This window comes from Psammomys obesus, unplaced genomic scaffold (assembly GCF_907164565.1).
Source record: "Psammomys obesus unplaced genomic scaffold, mPsaObe1.curated_primary_1811, whole genome shotgun sequence".
NCBI lineage: Eukaryota > Metazoa > Chordata > Mammalia > Rodentia > Muridae > Psammomys > Psammomys obesus.
In genome coordinates this window covers 22968232-22987365 of record NW_026595981.1, presented here as the reverse complement: position 1 = coordinate 22987365, position 19134 = coordinate 22968232, and the positions used below count along the sequence as shown (strand labels likewise).

Genomic DNA, 19134 nt, shown 5'->3' with positions numbered 1-19134 from the left:
GTACAACCAGCCCTTTCCACAGGCCTCCTGCACACTGGGCTCCCTTGGTTGGGCCTCCGCCCCCATCTTGCCATCTGTCAAACCAGGCTGAAGTTTCTGTCCCTAGCAGGCACCGCACCCACTTCTGATGCCAGTTTTAGACATGCTGCCGGATGGACATGGTCCAGTCTTACCTTCTGAAGCCCTGCCTCCCGCCACCGCCTGCCTTTGCGTTTTGATCTCACTTGGAGAAAACAAGAGCCTCCAGGAAGGGCTTTCCCTGCCCCAAGCTGCAGTCAGGCACCCCTGTTCAGCCATTCCTCTGCGTGGCTGCGTCATCTTCTGGGTACAGCACAGAGTAGCTGTTTTTGGACCCACTCTGTCACTATGCAGAAGCTCATGTCCGAGCTCCCAGTGGACACTACTGGCCCTCTGACAGCCTGGACCCCTCCACACAGGCACACATGTGGAAGCCCAGCTGGCTTCCAAAGACAGTCACTCAACAAATACTGGTTCGAGGTCAGCGTCATTCGATACAATCCCACGTGAGGCACATTGTCGTTCTTTGGTTTGGTTTGGTTTTGGCTTTTGACACAGCATCTCTCTGCATAGCCCTGGCTGTTCAGAAACCCACTCTGTAGACCGGGCTGGCCTCAAATTCCCTGAGATCCACCTGTCTCTGTCTCCTGAGTGCTGGGATTAAAGGTGTGCCCCACCATATCCAGCCACGTCCGGTTTACAGTGTGATTTCAAATTTTCCCTTCGTGGCATTAAAAAAGCAAAAGGGAGCAGGCGAGACTGATGGACGTGGCGTTATTTTTCTTTACCCCACTCTATCCAAAATATTTCCACGTCAGCGCATCGTCAGTGTTCGGAAGGCTGACAGAGATATTCCCCGTTCTTTTTTTTTTGTCTCCTCACACAAATCTTCCATGTACTTCATGCATCAAGTGAATGCCAGTTCAAACCAGCCCGGTCCTGACACACGGCTAGTGGGCGCCACACACAGCACAGGCTGGCAACTCTGTGCTCTCAGGGCTTGCGTTCTGGTGGGCAAGACATCAAGAAAGATAAAGGGAGAGTGATGTCCTCAAGGAGGTGACACCTAAGGGGCAGGGTCATGGAGCTGTTTCCAAGAAAAGCATTCGGGCGGCAAGCGCCAAAGCCCTGAGGTGGGGATGAGCCAATGCCAACAAAGATTAGTGTGGCTGGAGTTGAGTGAGCGATGGGTCTGTGGTGGGGAGTGGCCAGCAACCTGGAAACCGTTCTACCTTAATTGCTCCATTACTGGTTCCTCCATCCTGGGGCGCCGCCTCCGCCAGCTGTGTCCCGCCCGAGGGGAGTCGAGGCAGGGTTCCTCTGTGTAGCCTTGCTGTCTTGGATTCACTTTGTAGATCAAGCTGGGTCTTGAACTCACAGAGATCCGCCTGCCTCTGCCTCCCAAGCAGCGGAACTAAAGGCGTGAGCCACCACAGTCCTGCTGCTCGCTTCACCTACAAGTCTCCACTCACCTACACCTGCTCCCGGTGCTACCCTCCTCCCAGCCCCACCTCCTCCGTGTTCACTCACAACCAGGCTTGAGCTGCTGACAAATCCTGATCGTGACAAGCCACCAAACTACTCCCATACCCCACCTAGTGCCTGTCCTGTCAGAGGGGGCGCTTACCCTCTAAGATTCCTGAGCCTCAGTGGGGAACCGCCTCTGACTTGGGCCCATTGCCATCCTCCGGGCCCCGTCGCAGCTGCAGATGGGAGTTTGGTGGAGTGCTCGCAGGGCATGGAGGAAACCAGGGATCCTCAAGCTTGTTGGGACTGGCTGTAATCCTAGCCCTTGGGAGGTAGAAGCAGGAGGGACAGCTTGGCTGCTCAGCTCCACCTTCCACAAGTCACCAGGAGCTTAGGAGACACAGCAGGCCGAGCTCTGTGAGGAGGGCTCCATACAGAACCGCCGAACCAGTCAGGACTCCATAGTGAAACCCTGTCTCAGAGGAGGAAAAGATGTCACAGGGCCCCCTGTAATCCAGCGCTGGGATGCAGAGGCAGGGGGATTCCTGCGGCACGCTGGCTGGCCAGCCAGTCTAGCCAGGCTCAGTGAAAGGGCCTGCCTACGAAAATCAAGCAATTCCAGCATGAATGGGAGAGGGGGGTCACTCTGAGCTGCTGAGGCGCTATCACCGTTGCTGGCTTCCTGGAGAGGGAGGGAGTTTCCCTCAGGGAGGCTCCGGCAGGCCGCCCCACACCCAGGCAGCACCCAGGAAGGAGCTGGAGGAGCGGGGGTGGGGGTGGAACTGATCAAAATGCACTCGACGCAGGTATGAAATTCTAAAAAAAGTACAGAAAACCATCACATAAACTTTGCAAGTATTTTACCGCGCATCTGTGTGCGCCGGCGCGCACACGGGTGTCCGCAGCGCGAACGTGCAGGCCGGAGGGGTCCCTCCTTCCGTCACGTGGGTCCTGGGGACCCGGCTCAGCTGTCCCGCTCGTCGGCAAGCCCCTTTCTTGCTCAGCCGTCTCCCCAGCCCACGCACCACACCACTGGACATCCACTGGACGTTCACACAGCGGAAAACCACGCTGAGGGCCGGCAGAGGGGGCTGAGCCGCTGAGAAGGCTCGCTGCTCTTCCGGAGGACGGGAGTTCAGGTCCCGCCACCCGTCACGTGACCCACGGCTGCGCCTAACTCCACCTCCCGGGATCTGCCAACCTCGGCTCGCTTTGCAGGTGTCTGCATACACACACGGGCGCCCAGGCACACGAATCAAATCGGATCAAGTTGTCAGTTTACCTATTTTAGTTGTGAGACCATGTTCCCTGTTTTTTTTGTTGTTGTTGTTTTGGTTTGGTTTGGTTTTGGTTTTGGACATTGTCTATGTCGGGTTTTTTTTTCTTTAAGATTTATTTACTTAATTATTTTATGCATATGAATGCTCTATCTGGAGAGATGCCAGCACTCTCCAGATATATATAGAGCACACTATAGATGGTTGCTGGGAATTGAACTCTGGACCTCTGGAAGAACAGCTAATGTTCTTAACCGCTGAGCCATCTCTCCAGCCGGATATGTCAGTTTTTTCACATCTACCCAGTCTTTCATTTCCTTGGTTTTTGTTTGTTTTGAGCTGGGGACAGACTCTAGGAGTTGTCTATGCTGGACAAGTTCTCTGCCACTGTTAACCCAGTCCTGTGGCTAAGTTTCTTCTTCTTTTTTCTTTTTCCCTTTCTTTTTTTGGGGCTTTTCTAAACAGGGTTTCTCTGTGTGTAGTCCTGGCTGTCCTGGAACTCAGAGATCACCCTGCCTCTGCCTCCATGAGTTCTGGGATTAAAGGCGAGCGCCACCAACTGCCTGGCTTGGGTTTCTTCTCTTAAAGTACCTTTTAATTAATGTACTGCAATTGCCCTTCTCTCTGATTCTGCTCTACGGTGCCGTGTGCTAGCATCCTGGTTTTTGGTTTTTAGGGCAAGATTTTATTACGTAGTCAAAGCTAATTTGGAATTTGCTGTTATAGGCCAGGCTGTCCTTGAACTTGTAATCCTACCTCTGACTCCCAAGAGCATATTGGTTCTTTTTTTTTTTTTTTTTTTTTGCAAAACACATGAGGGTCTTTTTATTGTAACTTACAAGCTGCAGCTTGGGCCCACAACACTCACCACCCAAGCGGTGGGAGCTGAGCGCCGCATATTGGTTCTTGAAAGCTCACGTACACGTACAAGTATGTTATGGTGATTTCAGCTAAAGAACCACGTTAGAAAATTACTAGGAAGAGGTGTCTCCCCAAGGCACCTCCGAGACAGTGAGTTAAGTGAGCAGCTGCTGCCACCTAGTGGCTGACCTAGAAATAGCTGGAGCCTCCAGGGAAAGGGAAGGAACCCTTTGGCTCTCCTTCCTAGCCGAGGACAGGAAGCACCTTGGAAATGCTTCTGGTGTCTCAGGAACCCAAGGAAGAACCCAGGGCTGAGAAGGAACTCTAAGCGAAAATTCCAAACCTACTACTGTGCGTGTGACCCTGGATAAGGACACCAGGCTCTCTGGACTAAGGTACATGACAGAAGGAATGGGCAGCTCACCCTCCAGGCCTGAAAGCGGGCATGACAGCCTTTTCCGCTAAGCTGCTCACGTAGGCTCCACACTCTTCTGTTACTAGGGTGCCATGAGCCCAGCTCCAGGACTGCGTGAACATCAAATTTGTAGCCACTCATCTGTCACTGAGCAACGTCAAGGCCAGGGGCCCTGAGGCCAAGGGCTGGCTAGCTTCCTCTCTGACTGTGGCAAGGCATTTCTCCCGATCCCCTTTCCCAGCCTGAGTCCCTTGCTGTACTTGACAGACTCTACCTGCTGCCAGTTTGAGGGCACTCCCAGATTGCGCTATCTCAGCAATCAGGGGCTCAAGAGACGTACGGCCCTGCCAGAGGGCAACTTAGAGACCCTGGCCACCAGTGCTTAGCCATTGTGGCCCAGAGCCTGTGAAAAGGCCCCCATCTTGAGTCCTGTGCCCAGACAGGTTGAGGAGAGGGTGCAGGCAGAGAGGCAGAGGCAATGTAGAATAAATAGAACTTTATTCTTTCTCCAGTAGATCTCAGTGGAAACCCAGCAGTAACAGGTGCACCAGTGGGCTCCGGGGTGAGACCCCCCAGGCAGAAGGGCAGGGTAGTACCTGCTCCCCCAAGCCCAGGGGTGTAGGGGGAGGGAGGAGACCCCCTGGAGTCCCGTCCTGCGGGGCAAGGAAGGGGGTCACATGTGAGGGGGGCAGAGAGGGGTTGTTGGTAGGCCAGGGAATTGGAGGAACTTGGGCCGTGTGTGTGTGTGTGTGTGTGTGTGTGTGTGTGTGTGTTCATGTGTGTGTGTGTGTGTGTGTTGGAGGGCCCCATGGGGTGCTGGTGGCTGGTGCTGGGGGTGGGGGTAGCTTGGACCCCTTAGCCGGCCCCTTCACATTAGGGCTGGGCCTCGGATAAGTGAGTTCTGGTGGGCAGTGAGGAGTAACACCCTACCTGTCCCAGGGGCCCTAGCTTCACCCTTCCCTGCTTCTTGGTGGGCAGAGGGACAAGCCAAAAGCCAGGACCCCCTCCCTCCCAGGGGTAGCTGCCCAAGATGCCCACACCCATTGTGGGCAGATGGGGAGACGGGGAGACGGGGAAGCGGCTTCTTGCACAGGATGGGGAAAGGTGGTGGCCTTGGAAAGTTAGCATTTCACAGTATTAGAGAAAACTGAGGAGGAAAGACGGGGGGGGGGGGGTTGGGGGGCGTCCACTGGGTCATCAAGGGAGAGGGGAGCCCTTCTGAGCCCTGCCCAACCCTAGGGCCCCACCCCCTTCAGCTCTAGATCCAGCTCCCCAATACACAGCACAAATTCCTTCAGTATAAATGTGCTTAAAATGAAAATTCTTATTAAAAAAAATCAAAACAAAAAAAATTAAAATAAAAACAAAACCAGCGAGAATTAATATGGGGTTGGGGGGTTGGTACGCGGGATATGTACAGGGGTCTCCCCCACCCTGGACACCCCTCTGTCACCATCCGAAGCAGGGGGGAGGTTCCCCAACTGGGGAGCGATGGCTTGAGTTCGGAGGATAAGGGAGCCAGGTCCCCGGCATTTGCTGGTGATGAAGACGTGGCAAGGTGGGGCTCAGGCCCAGGTCCTCACATGGCTCAGCACCTGGCCCCTGATGCCAGCCGAGGCTGCTGGAAGAGGGCAGTCCGTCTGGGGTCCAGGCCTCTGTCCACAGAGTCACTGCCTCCTCCCTTCCGTCCCTCCCCCCAGAAGGTCCCCAGTTCTGTCTGGGAGGACGAGGCGGGGGCTGGGCTGATGGGTCGCATGGCCAGTCAGGAAGGCAGAGAAAGCCAGGGCAGGGGTGAGGGCCGTCCGTGTGGCGAGGCGGTCATGGGGACTGGGTGGCTGGGCTGCTTCTGTGGGAGCTGGGACTGAGGCTCGGGCTACAGCTACCCGGTGGGGGGGCCAGGCCACCCCCGTCTCGTGTTCCGCCCCCCGACTGTCCGCTCAGAGTGTCCAAGCCCTCAGAGTTCTCCAGCATTTCCTGGATAAGTGGTGGCATGGAGCCGGGGATCTCCATCTTCAGTGTGATCACTCGCTCGGCTCCTGTGGGGACCAAGGGGGCAGTCAGAGGTCAGAGACCCAGCCCGGAAGGGAGGGTCGTGGGGCGAGAGGACCAGCGCCACCCACATGGGCATCTTGCATGCGCCTGCCCTTGGGAGCTCAGTCACTTGACTGAGTGCGGAGACTGGGTAAAGCATTGAGCTCAGGCTTCTACTTGTCTAGGTTTGGTCCTGGGTTGTCCCCCTGCCTCATCTCACGGATTAAATCTGACAGACACTTCCAAACACTGTCACCATGCCCTTCCTCCTCACGGGAAACTGAGGTTCAGAGCTGGCCAGTGGCCTGTTCACAGACTACACCCACACGGCCTTTTACAGAGGCTTGTCTTGAACTGCCGGGGAAAAGTGACAGCCCCAGAGCCATAGCCTAGACACAGACAGGAAACAAGGCAGGTCCAGATGAGGAAGACACCACAGTAGACACCAAGACATAAGGTGCCAGCTTGCCTGCGGGTGGCGGGTCTCAAGACAGTCCCGGGAGGGCCTCCCTCCGGGTCTGTGGTTCTCAACCTTCCTCATGCTGTGGTGACCCCCAATCATAAAGGTATTTCCTTGCTTGCTACTCCACAGCTGTGATTTTGCTAGTGCTGTGAATCGTACGTGAATATCTGGCAGGCGACCCTGTGAAACAGCCCTGTGACCTCTGAGGGGTCTCGACCCATACGTTGTGGAGACTGACCCTTGGCGCTGATGCTCCGGAGGTCCGTGATCTTCATCAGCATCTTGGGGAACATGTGCGGGCGGCTGGGCCTCCGTTTCCGGACGTAGACTTTCAGGGCCTCCAGCAGTGGCTCCTGCAGCATGTCCACCTTGTCCGGCTGCTCCAGGTCCTGTCGGTCTGAGCACAAAACTGGCCCTGAGCAGGGGAGCCCCCGCCCCTCCCCACTCCCACCCAACTCCACCCAACCAAGAATACGGCTGCATTCCCGGACACGGCCACTTGGGGGCGGGTCTGCCCAAGCCACAGAGGGCAGAAGGCTGCTCCCACAAACCTGGCCACAGGGTAGGCCAGGGAGGGTTTCTGGGCTGGTGGGCTTTAAACGCTAAAAAGAAGTGGGGTGTGGGCTGCTTGAGGCTCTCCACAGAAGCTGTGCCGGGAGAAGGGAAACCCTGGCAGTTCTCCTCATCCAAAGCAGGGAATTCCCAGCAGGTCTCCACTCCCAGCCATCATTACTACGCCATGACCTCGGCGGTGTGACACAGCAAAAGTAGAACAATAGGATAACAACTCTTATTAACTGGGTCTTATTCTTGACCCTGCAGAAGAGTGTTTGTTGCCTGAGACCCTTGCCTCGTGTGCCCAGAGCCCAGACCTGCCCCTCCAGGCCTCGGCACCCCCCAAGAGCCACCCAGCACCTCACCCACCTCCACAGATGAGGCAGATGGCACTGAGTAGCCCGGTCTCGGCATCGTCCATCTCCAGGGGCAGCAGCTGGTTGGCGAAGGCAAAGACCAGGTCGGTGAGCGGGCCAAAGCCAGCGTTGTGCATCTGTGTCCGGTTCAGGGTCAGTCCATCTGAGAAGGTCATTGTGTCTTGCTCAGGCGTGTACCGCGTGCAGATTCGCAGAATCTGGGTGCAGGGCATAGACAGGGTCAGAGACTACAGCGCCCCCACCTCCTGCACCGGCCCCTGGCACACCAGCTCCAGCATCCCCGGAGGCCTCCCTGGCAAGCAGCCAGAGCATGGCTGTCTGACAGAATTTTCTCCAATGATGGAAAGGTTCTGTCTGCAGTCCTCAACGCAGTAGCCACCAGCCCCATGTGGCCACTGAGCACTCGAGATGTGGCTAATGCAGCCGAGGGACGGCACTGGGTCTAACTGTAATTAAATTTGAACAGATGCACGTGTCCATCGCTCTTGCAATGGGCAGCAGATCTAGGCCATGCTGCCTCCTTCAAGAGAAATCAGGAGGGAAAGGAGTTTCCAGCCAGCAAGGAACAAGGCAGATCTGTTCCCAGGACCGTCCCATTCAGCCTCAACGGTTTGCTCCCAACGCTGCCTCCCACGTCTGTGCACTAGGGGCCAGGCACATGATACTGTCCCGTTCCCAGCAGCCTCTCTGTGTCCCCGGATCTCCACCCGGGTGCACCTCTGAAGGATGAATGAATGATGAATCCTTGTGAGGGGTTACAGGCAGGCCTCCTCTTAGCCCTCACTTGGGCAGTCTCATGACTTCCAGTGTCCCGCTCACACCTCAGGCCACCAAGCGCCACCTCACACTGACGCCATCACTGTGTCCTGGCAGCAGGCCTTCTCACTTCCTGCTCCCAGGAAAATGGCCACCTTCCCATGATGCTCCTCTACCAACTATTAGAGGCGCTTCTTCAGCAGGGGCCCTCAGGGCAGCCCTCACCCCACCCACAGCCAGCACTGTCCATTTGCAACACCCGTTTAGTCCTCCCTGGCCTCTCCCACTGGGGGAGAGAGGGTGGTAGTTCCTCTGAGCTCCTGATGAGCAGTGGCTCGGAGGGGCCTAATAAATCTTTCTAGAAAGGGACAGGTAGGGTGCGAGTCTGCATGGGTGATCAGATGAACCGGGGCACACCTGAATGCCAAGCGGCCGAGTGGACAGGGAGAGGAAGAAAGTGGCCCGAGGGAGCAGCGCGCATCTGGATTCTGGGAAGGGCTCAGGAAAGCGGCTGTTTGGCTGAGAACAGATCCTGCAGGGGCAAGGGCACCACCGCAGGGCAGGGTCGGGGCAAGGCCCTCACCAGGATATCTAGGCAGGCAGCCTTGAGGAGGGTGATCTGGTCGGCAATGGTCAGGGTGGTGAAACCGGGGAGCTGCTTGGCGAACTCCACGGTCTTGATGATGCACTTGGTGGAGAGTTCGCTGAACTTGTCCCAGAGGTCAATGTCCAGGGAGACGCGCTGTTCCGAGCTGTTGTTCTGGGGGAGGCGGGCAGAGTGAGGGCCTCGGCCGGGGCCCCCAAGTCAGCCCGGCCCCTGCCTGCCCTCCACCCGGCTGCTGCTTCCTGGAAGGGGTGGCAGAGGGGGCCCTGGGCGCGTGGCACCCCCTCTGGCTGGCATACCGTAGTGTACTTGCCCAGCTGGCAGAGGGCCGGGAAGGTTTCCTGGTGTGCCTTGCGCACCTTCTCAATGAGCTCCCCCACCTCCGGAGTCAGCGTGTAGCTGTCCGAGCACTCGGGCTTGGGTGCCTCTTTCTTCTTTTTGTTTCTATCGTTTCGCACCGCTATGGGGGAGGGGGAGGAAGGAGACATGGGTGGGTTAGAGAGTGACTGCTGTGGCTCTGGCCCTGGCCCTTCTGACCACCACCCAGACAGACAGACACACACACACAGCAGTGCACCACGCTAGCCCTCCGCTCACATCCTAAACCCCAATCCACAGGCTCCACGACTGCAGCTGAGGCCACACATGCGCACACACGCCCCTGGCCGGTGCGGATGTAGTCCCCGGCCACGCATCTATCCCAGCCCACACTCTAAGAACATACGCCCAGGTTGGCAGTCATGCAAACTGAGTCCCTGCTCCGTGCCTGCCAGGAATTCTTGGTGTCCCAGCTCCTCCCCTGGCAGCAGTCTCCCTGGGGGATTCCTGAGGCTGGCTCAGAGCAGCTCCCTGGGCAGGCAGGGAATAGGGCTCCCCAACCAGAGGATGGGGGGGCCCTAGCAGAAGAACCTCTTGGCCCATTAGCTGGGGAGCTGACAAATCACTGGGGGCGCTGAGCCGCACACACCACTCGGCTTTAAAGAAGCGATGGGATCGTTACCAGCCGATTATCCCAGACACACAATCACTCACAGGGCCTTGGTGGCGGAAGGGTGGGGGTGGGGGTCCAGGGAGGGGACTTGGTGGGGGGGGAGCTGGCATAATTTGGAGATCACTCATGTCGATTCTGCAAATTCAATAAAGTGCAGGGGAGAGAAGGGAGAGGGAGAGGCAGAGTGGGGGGATAATTTGGGAAGAGAAAATTGCAGCTGTGACAAGACGTTTATCATTCGGAAGCTTTAATTCTATTGAAATGGCAGCTGCTCAGCTCCGGGGCACAGAGCAGCCGGGGAGAGGGGACGGCGGGAGAGAAAGGGGGAGTTGTTGTGGGAAGGAGAGGGGGTCCCCACCCTCATCCTGTCCTTCTGGAGTGAAAGAAGGAAGGTGGACCAAAAGAGAAGGAAGTGACAGCCCTTCAGCAAAAGGCTTCAGTTCTGCACGTCTCCAAGTTGTCATAGACCCTGAAGAGGACAGGCTACTTCCTGAGAGCAGGACCAGCGCTCCCAGCCTCTGGTGACAGGAGGCGGCAGGATACCCAGGACCCCCCCATTCCCAGCTGGGGCTGCTGGTATATTAGTTAGAACCATCTTTCCCGGCACCCCTCCCGACAAAGGGCTGGAGGGGGTCCTGCAGCCCCCTCCCCCACTCATCCCCCAAGGCTCAGGCTCCATGGCAACGGCCACGCAGACAAGGAGGCGTCTGTCAGCGTCATTTATCTCTGACATCATCAATCACTGGTCACCACGGCAACACCCATGATTCAACACAAGAGGGTCTCCCTGTCCAGCCCTCCCTCTGTCCCTCCCTCTGTCAGGGCCTCAGCTGGGCCCAAACTGGAAACCCCTGTTCCTCCCGGATCTGAGAAGCCCAATTCTCTTCCAACTGGGTTCCAGACAATGGCTTCAGGGGTCCTACGTCAGCTCCATCAGCTCTGATATATATACAGACCAGCTTCACTCCCTCTGGAATTCAGGCCCCTCCCCTAAGATAGACGAGGGACTGGGGTATGCCTCTGAGCCGCACCCCAAAGGCAAGCAAAGCCCAGAAGAAAGCTATCCTGGGGGCAGGCACCCAGGTACAAGCATACAGGCACACAACCGGACGTGCTATGGGACGGTTCTGCGAATTCTGTGCTTCAACACTAAACAACACACAGACGCAGAGCCCGCCAGACGCACAGACAGGTTCCTGTAGTGAGCCAGAAGCCTGCCCGCCCGCCACACACACATGTTCCCACATGTGTGCGCGCAGGCACGCAGCACCCCCCACCCCCCCAGCCTTCAGAAGCAGCGCAAGGCCCCACCTTGGGCGGGGCTTGGCCCCCGGCCCCGTGACACTCACATTCTTTGGACATGCCCACTTCGAAGCATTTCTGCAGCCGGCAGTACTGGCAGCGGTTCCGGGTCACCTTGTTGATGATACAGTTCTTGTCCCGGTGACATGTATACACCATGTTCTTCTGGATGCTGCGCCGGAAGAAGCCCTGGGTACAGGGGAGAAGCAGTCCAGCTATCCACAACCCCTGTACCCAGTGGGAGCAGCCAAGCTGCTGCCCTTCTGCCATGGCCTACCCAAGTTGGCAGAGCAGGGGGGGGAAGAGGAGCTCAGGCCTGTCTCTATCCCACAGGCTGGCCCCGGGAGTCTTCTCCAACCCACATCCCTGTACCTGACTCTAGTCTTTCAGAGAGAAGGACTCAGGGCTTAGTCAGACGTAGACACAGGCTGGGGATGTGAGACGAGGTGTCTGGAATTCACAGCCCGGGACTCAAGACACAACAAGGAAAGACAACGGGGGGAGGGGGGGTGTAGCTTGGTGTGGTGGTGCACACCTTTAATCCCAGCACTTGGGAGGCTGAAGCAAGCAGATCTCAGGGAGTTCAAGTCCAGCCTGGTCAACCAAATTCCAGGACAACCAAAGTTGCAGAATAGACAACCAAAGTTGCAGAATAGAGAGATGCTGTCTCAAAAGACCAAAAAGAAAAGAAAGGGGGGGGGGGAAGAAAAAGAAAACAGGGGGAAGCTGAGAAGGGACTTTGTGCACAACCACACACACTTGTGAAGCCGAGAAGGCACTATGTGCACGCCACAAACACTGTGAGGCATAGTCACTCACTCGTGAGCAAGACAACAGGACATTCGTCAACTATATATACACACTAGAGAGTCACAGAAAAGCCAGGTTGTCCAGGGTTCTGCAATACAGGTTAAGTTAGCACAAAAAGAGGCAGCCAGACAGGACCAGCACACACAAAGTCTTAACGCTACCCTTGACCTTGACCTCACTGGCTACTCCAGGCTGAGGTTCCAGGGCCAAGAGCCCCATGTACTGAGGATGTACAGCTTCTAGGCCCTTATCTCTGAAGGAAGAAACTGGAGGAGAGGCCCTGCCATCAGAGAGAAAAGACGTCCGGGCCAGAGCGGCCAGGAAGGTTCAGCCACCCATGTGCCTAGAGACCAGCATGATTAAGATGGCAGGAAACCCAGTGGCCTCTAGGGAGCCCACAGCCTAGACACCTGAAGGGAGGCCAAGGCAGGGTGCCTGCAACTAGCTGTCTCCTGCAAGGATGCCACAGAGAGCTTCAGGCAAGGCCACCGGGGGCAGGCCTCCTGGGTTCTCAGCCAAGAGCCTGGCAGCAGCCAGCTCACCATGGCAACCCGGGCAACAGTGGCAAGGCCAGCGTTTACCCTGCCAGCCAGAGGAATAGAGACAAGGAGAGCATGGCAGGAGAGGACTCCTGGTCTGAGGAGGCCCCGCTGTGGGCATCCTCCTCCACAGCTGCCGAAGAAGCAAAAGCGGGCAGCCTCAGTAATACCACTGCCAACCAAGTGCTAAGGGCACAATGGCGGGGGCGTCCCATTTATCCAAGCCACGGGCCGTGTTCTCCGTGGCTCCCTCCACTCACCTTGCAGCCTTCACAGGCGCTGACCCCATAGTGGTAGCCAGAGGACTTGTCTTGACAGACAAAGCAGGGCTTGTAGATGCGGGGCAGGGGGGGTGGCGAGGGAGGGCTGGGCACTATCTCTTCCGAACTGCTGCTCTGGGTCTCGATGGCTAAGAGAGAAGGAGGAGGAGGCTTGTTAGAGACCCAGGCCGCTCTGCTCAGCACCCTGTCCACCTTGCCTGCAACCATCCTAGCCTGACCCACTGAGGGCAGGGTTCAAAGCCTGGACAGAGGTGGTCTCTGCAAACTAGGCACTCTCCCAGCCAGACAGGGGAAGGAGGCATGACAGTTTGATACTGAGGTCCCATCACTCCTGCCTGTGTCCCCAGGATCACCTTCAATTCCAGATTTGTGTGTGAACACACAAACACAGAGACACAGCTATAGTTGGGAAGGGGTGTGTGTGTGTGTGTGTGTGTGTGTGTGTGTGTGTTGGGGGTGGGGTGGGGGCACTGAGCTTGATTTTGAAGCCCTAACCAAAAAGCAGCCTGGCCAGGGCTCTTCCAAGTTCAGAAGGAGTTAAGGCTTAATGAAGAGCGAGGGAAGGATACAGACTGGAAGCAGAGGAAACTGGGGTCAACAGGATATTCAGGGCTGGCCACTCCCTGGCCCCTTCTGCTTCCCTTCCGTCCCGTCCTCCACCCGCTCCAACAGCAGCCGCAGCCCCTCCCCCACCCGAACAATCCCCTGGCAAAGGTGGGGTCCAAGGCAGCACACAAGAATCTCACTAGGGCAAAGCAGGAGGGCACTCCCTGAGACAGACAGGGGGACCTCCTGAAGACAGTGGGAAGAGTCCCCTGGGCCCCTGGAAGCCCTATCACTTTGGATGTCCCATGTCTGTGGGGAGACAGTGTGACAAAAGGGGTCTGTTTCTATCAATGCTCTGTCTGTCTGGCCTAAATACTATGTCCGGGTTGCTACCCCCCCTCCGCTCCTGTTATTCAGCTCCAAGAGGGCAGCCAGGAGGGGTGACCTAGCCAGCAGGGGCAGTGCCCCCCTCCTCCACCAAGCAAAACCTCTATGCCTGGCTCTATGCCCATCACCCCAGACAGAACATGGCTACTTGGGTGAGAGTTGGCTGTGCCCAGAGCCTGGGCAGCCAGGGATACAGTGTGACAGATAACTACAGGGAAGACTACCTCAGATCCCCCAGAGGGCCCGTCATTGCCCTCCTCTGCCACAGAGTCAAGTGTGCTTTGCTGCACACTCAGGGTCCCACCTAGCTCCGGCGACACCCATTAAGTGCAAAGACATCGACACAGATCCTGAGCTCAGGCTCGGAACAGCTTGTGTTCTGTTGTGAATGACTTCTGTGGCTGCAAAGCCCAGGCAGAGAGGTAGGACACTTGGGGACACTGGAGGCCACTACCACTCTGCCTCATTACCTGCAACCACACCAGGGAACTATGCCAAGGCCCTTGGCAGGGCTTTCCTGGCTCCTAGTTGGGCCTGGCCGTCAGCCTGGCCATCCAGCATTGCTGTAACCCATGTCCCGTCCCCTACCCTAACCTGTGAGGGGGGGCGGGGCGCGAAGGACTTCTCTCCACCAGGGGTCCAGAGAGCTGACCCGCCTCAATCTGCAGCTCATGCCTCCACAGAACGGCCCTGCCCTGGTTTTTCACCCCACTTCCTTCTCAGGAGGCCTGACAAGCAAATCAAACAGGCGGGGAGGCCTGAGAACAGCTGCTGGGGGGCGGGGTTGGGGGGCCTGGGCGAGGCCAGGAGGCAAAGGGGTGACTGACAAAGGAACCCTTTGTTGTGTTAACTTTTTCCAAGAGGTAAAAGCGGCAACAAGAGGGGGGCGGGGGGGGGGGGGGGGGCGTCAAGGACAGGGGGGAGGGGAGCCCGGCATCCAATCCTGGTCGGCAAGCCACTAAGCACAGGAAGAAGGCTTTGACCTCGTCTACCCTCCTCCTAACCCACCCTCTGCCCGGGACCTGCCCCCCAAGACCCGACCTCCAAACTGAGCCAAACTGAAAGGAGGATTGAAAGAGATCTGGGGTGCAGAGCCGGGGAGGGAAGGAGGCAAGCTTGGCACGGGGAGGCAGAGGATAAGCAGATGAAGAGCAAAAGGCCAAGGACAGAGCAGAGGGGCAAAGGCTCAGAGAAATCTGGAGTGAAGGCAAAGTCCAGAGAGTCGTTTATGGAGATGAAAGAGCCGTGCTATCTAAAACTGTTTTTGGCAAGATGGTGGACATGACCCTAGCGGGGGGCTGGGTGAAGCCGCTTTTCAAACCACCCCCAGCAGCTGGCTGACGGCTGAGGCTGCAGCTCCCATCTGCACCCTACCCACCTGTCACCCAGGTAACTCAACCTCTGAGGGTTCCAGCTCTGCGTTCTTAACTTCAATCCCAAGGCTCAGCCCCCCTCCCCTCCTCCCCAGGCCTCCAGCCAGCAGCCCAGGGAGGCCAGGGTCAGCACCAACCCAGAAATGTGGGTCTCCTCTATGTCTGCTGAGTTAGAAACAGTTACAGTGCGAGCAAGCAGGTGGGGGGAGGGGTTACCCTGGCTGGCCCCACCCCACAGGCCACCCTCCCTAGAGGCCCCAGCCCACAAATCTCTCCACTTCCTGCAGAAGGGCTGGGGCTGGAGAAGGACCAGACCTCAGCTCAAAGTTCCAGTGAGCGGCCAAGGGCTGGAAGCAGCCCAGGAAGCCCGGTGTCCCCTGTCGCCACCGCTGCCAGGGTACCCCTCCCCCGATCCCCTCCCGGGCGGGCGCACAAGGCTCGGGTCCCCACGCCCGAGCCTTCGCAGGCTCGAGCAAGGGGCCAGTTTCCTGGAGGAGATCAGCAGGAAATCAGCTGGGCCCCTGGCCAGCAGCTCCCCTCCCAATCCAGCTGGCGCCCTCTTTGCAGCTCCCTTCAAAGCCCCTGGAGAGGGATGGGGAGGGGGCGTGGAGCCTCCTCCATTGCCCTTCCTCCTCACGGGGAGACGGTGAGGGAGGCTCTGGGTGCAGCACAACCAGCAAGCTCAGCGCAAGGCCCGCAAACCTAGCGGTCGGCCGGTGATAAGCATCTCTCCCATCCCCCCCCACTATGGGCATCCACGTGCTTCACATTCTTGGATGTCTGGGAGCGGGCGGAGGCGTGAGCTGCGGAGACTGGTGGGGGACAGATGGGGAGCCACTTCCTGTGTACCCCCTGTCCTCTAGTGCACTGAAATGGGGGCCGTGGGAGGGAAGCAAAGTCTCCAGGGCCTCGAAGTACCCAGCAGGTCCCTGCCCACAGCCAACCTGCTCTCTTCCCTCTGTTGGCGGAGGCCAGGAGGTATTCTCCAAGACGACTAGAGGGGACTCCAGGCACCAGACAGTCTCCACATAGGTAACGCGGGACGCCACCGCCTCAGAGCAACTCTACAGCCTCCTGAGGACATCCCACAGCCCCCTGTATGTGCAGACAGTGCTCCACTTTCCCCTGTCCACGGAGGTGTGCTCCTGCACAGGCCGTCTCCCCAGTTCCCTACCAGCCTCCTCCCTTCAAGCTCTGGGCCAGGAAGAGCTCAGCTGTCCTAGAGGAAGAGCTAGAGGCTGGACCCCCGGGGACCTTAGATCCCAGGTTCCCCCAGCGCTACAGAGAAGGTAGCAGGAAAGGAAAGCCCGGAGGCTCGGCCCAATTATTCTCCCAATTATTCTACCCCAGCCTTCCCACAGTGCTGGGGTAATAGGAAGGGTCAAGGTGCTACCTCTCAGTTCTCCTTTTTTCCAAAGCCAATGATCACCCACCCCTCCTCGTCGGAAACCTCACAGCTGATTCTGCCTCCGAGGCAAAGGTCAGGGGGCAGGACAAAAGGAAAGGCTGGACAGAGGTGTCTCTGGAAGGGCAGGGGTGGGCTGTCATTAACCCCAGGTCTCTTACCAGGCAGGAAGGGTTGTAGGTGGGCAAATCCTCTCTACTCCAGCCTTCTCCAATATGCTGCGCCAGTGGATCTCGGCCTTCCTAATGCTGCCACTCTTTACTACAGACCATGTGGTGGTGACCCCCCCCCATCATAAAATTACTTTTGCTGCTACTTCCTAACTGCACTTTTGCTACCGTTATGAACTGTAATTATCCAATATGCAGGACGGCTGATGAAGGACCCGTGACCACCCCCACAGGGGTCACGACCCACAGAATGAAGACCACTGTGCTAGGCCTTTAAGAGATCCAATCTTCCCTTGCTCCCTAGCGCGCAGAAGGGTGGCAGCAGGTATGGGAAGGCGGGGGAACCCCCTGGGAAGAACAGATCCCACAGCAGAGTGGGGAATGAAACCTGAGCCACCTAGCAATGATACCCTAGCCAGAGCTTCCTACCCATCTAATGTACACTATCTCACAGCCGGGCATAAACATGCCCAGGTGTGCACCCTGGGGCATGCGCACAGGTCCTGGGTGTGAACAGAACCCTCCTCCCTCCCAGCAGAGCCTGAACCCGTTTGAACCACGCTGGAGAGGGTGCTAAGCCGCCAGGACATCAAGGTTCATATCAGTTGTCCTTCCTAACAGCATACGGTCTGGCCCTATTTCCCTGGACAGGGTAATAACAAAAGGTGAGTGGTGGAAACGCATCACCAGGCCTTAAAAACCAAACATCCCCTAGAGAACAACAGTGGTAAGAATTAAAGGAGGATTCTTCACGGCAGCTTCTCCCATGTCCCCAAGCATAAAAGCTTCCAGGACGTCTGCTAGGCTAGGCTAGGCGTCTGGGGCAGACCTTTTCCCCAAGATGGGATAGGTTGCCTCTGAAAGTGTAAGGGATGGCCAGGAAGGCAACTGTCTGGTGAAGTCCCTTTCTGCCACACCCCACTATTAATACCAAAGTCAGGGAGCGGTCCCCTACCACCCGAAACAGCCAAGAGCAGGGGCTGGGGGCCAGTGACGGCCACACAGCAGAGAGCTCTCCCTAGGCTTCTGGCAGGGGTGGGATCTGGGGAGGTGGTCCCTCCTCTTCGGGACAGACAAGCCCACAGCCAGGACCTTCACCCCACCCTCCAGCAGGCCGTGGAGCTGCGGGATCCTAACCAAGATGTCAATGGAGAAGGCCAAGGGCTGGGATATCACGTCTCCTGGAGAGGGAATGCTCAAAGTTACTGAGCTAGCGAGCCAGGGTCACTGGGTGGAGGGCAACTGTCCAGCCAGGACAACCGACAGACGGAAAGTGACCGGTAGAGGCCCCCACCGGCACCCCCACCCCATCTCCTACTGTAGCACAGTGGAGGCCGGTACGTACAGTGGTTTGAGCCATTCCAAAGCGGAGTCCGGAGCGGGGTGTTGTACGGACCCGGGGCAGGGAGCCCCTTCTCCGGAAGCAAGCAGGCCCGGTTCTGGTTGTAAAAGTCCACCACTAGGAAGGGGTTAGGGGCCGGGGCGAGCCCCCCGACTTCCACACTCTCGTACATCTTGCCCCACGAAGGTCGGAGATCCAGGGGGTGAAGTCCTGCAAGGGGCTCCCGTCACTCAGCCGGAGGCGCCATCCGAGCGAAGCAGCAAAGGGACAAGTCCCCTCGTCCCGGCGGGCGGCCCCTCGGCGGGGCGCCCTACCCAGAATTGCCCGCGTTTAAGTCCGCAGGTCGCTCCGCCGGTCCCAGGTGAAAAGCGGGAAGTTGTGCGGTCTGGGAGGAGGTCCCTCGGAGCTCGCTCGCAGGGAACGCCCGGCGGTCCGAGAACTCGAGGCTCCGGTGTCCCAGGCAGAGTCCAGAGGCTCCCCAAGTCCGCCGGCCCGGGGCGGGATCAGGGCGGAGACGGGGGTCACCGAGCACTTCCTTCTGCCGGCCGGGGCTCCCGGGCTTCTCCGTGGCTTAGATTCCGGGTGCGGGTGGGGGAACCCCCATACGGCCCCGCCTCCGCCAGGCCCGGCGGCGGGCCACTTGCTCGGTCTCCGGTGTGCGCGCTCCCCCCACCCCCCCAGCCCGCGCGCCCCCTCTCCGGGATCCCAGCCTCTTTTGCCTCCGCCCCGCCCCGGCCAGGCGCCGCCCCTGGCTTTAACCCTTTCCCGGCGGGTCCCGCTGCACGGGCGAGAGACAGGGAAGCGAGGGCCAGAAGAGTGCACATGGACATCGAGTGGGGGAGCCTCGGAGAGGGAGCAGAGGCGGGAAACGCACGGAGCACAGAGCCAGGCTGGGCATGAAGAGCAGGCACCAGGAGGCAGGACTTAGTAGTAGAGGGCATCCTCCCCATGCCAGTTCCGGTTCCCAGCCTCCCTGGTGCTTTTAGGTCAATCCCCAGCCGGGCGATGCTGCTGCGGGAGGTGGGGTGGTCCCGGTGTCCTCCCCCTAAACACACACACACACACACACACACACACACACACACACACACACACCCAGCCCCGGCTTCATTTGCCTAATGCAATGCGGCTGAACTCTCCCTGAACTCGCTTGGCGGCGCCTCA

General features: G+C 58.1%; 1 protein-coding gene across 6 annotated transcripts in view; it reads right to left on the bottom strand.

The window, feature by feature from the left end:
• Positions 1-4519: 4519 nt before the first annotated feature.
• The window catches only part of Rara (retinoic acid receptor alpha), a 45546-nt gene continuing 30931 nt past the window's right edge, over positions 4520-19134 (bottom strand). For 5 of the 6 annotated variants that reach the window (XM_055619544.1, XM_055619543.1, XM_055619545.1 and 2 more), the window contains 7 exons: positions 12727-12875; positions 11165-11306; positions 9124-9284; positions 8804-8980; positions 7457-7661; positions 6771-6929; positions 4520-6074 (listed from right to left, as the gene is read on the bottom strand). In XM_055619544.1, the coding sequence (XP_055475519.1) occupies positions 5857-6074; positions 6771-6929; positions 7457-7661; positions 8804-8980; positions 9124-9284; positions 11165-11306; positions 12727-12875 (1211 nt within the window). In that variant the 3' untranslated portion in view covers positions 4520-5856. Of the gene's footprint in view, positions 6075-6770; positions 6930-7456; positions 7662-8803; positions 8981-9123; positions 9285-11164; positions 11307-12726; positions 12876-17973; positions 18638-19134 lie in introns of those variants that run through there. The other variant, XM_055619546.1, reaches the window with a different exon arrangement.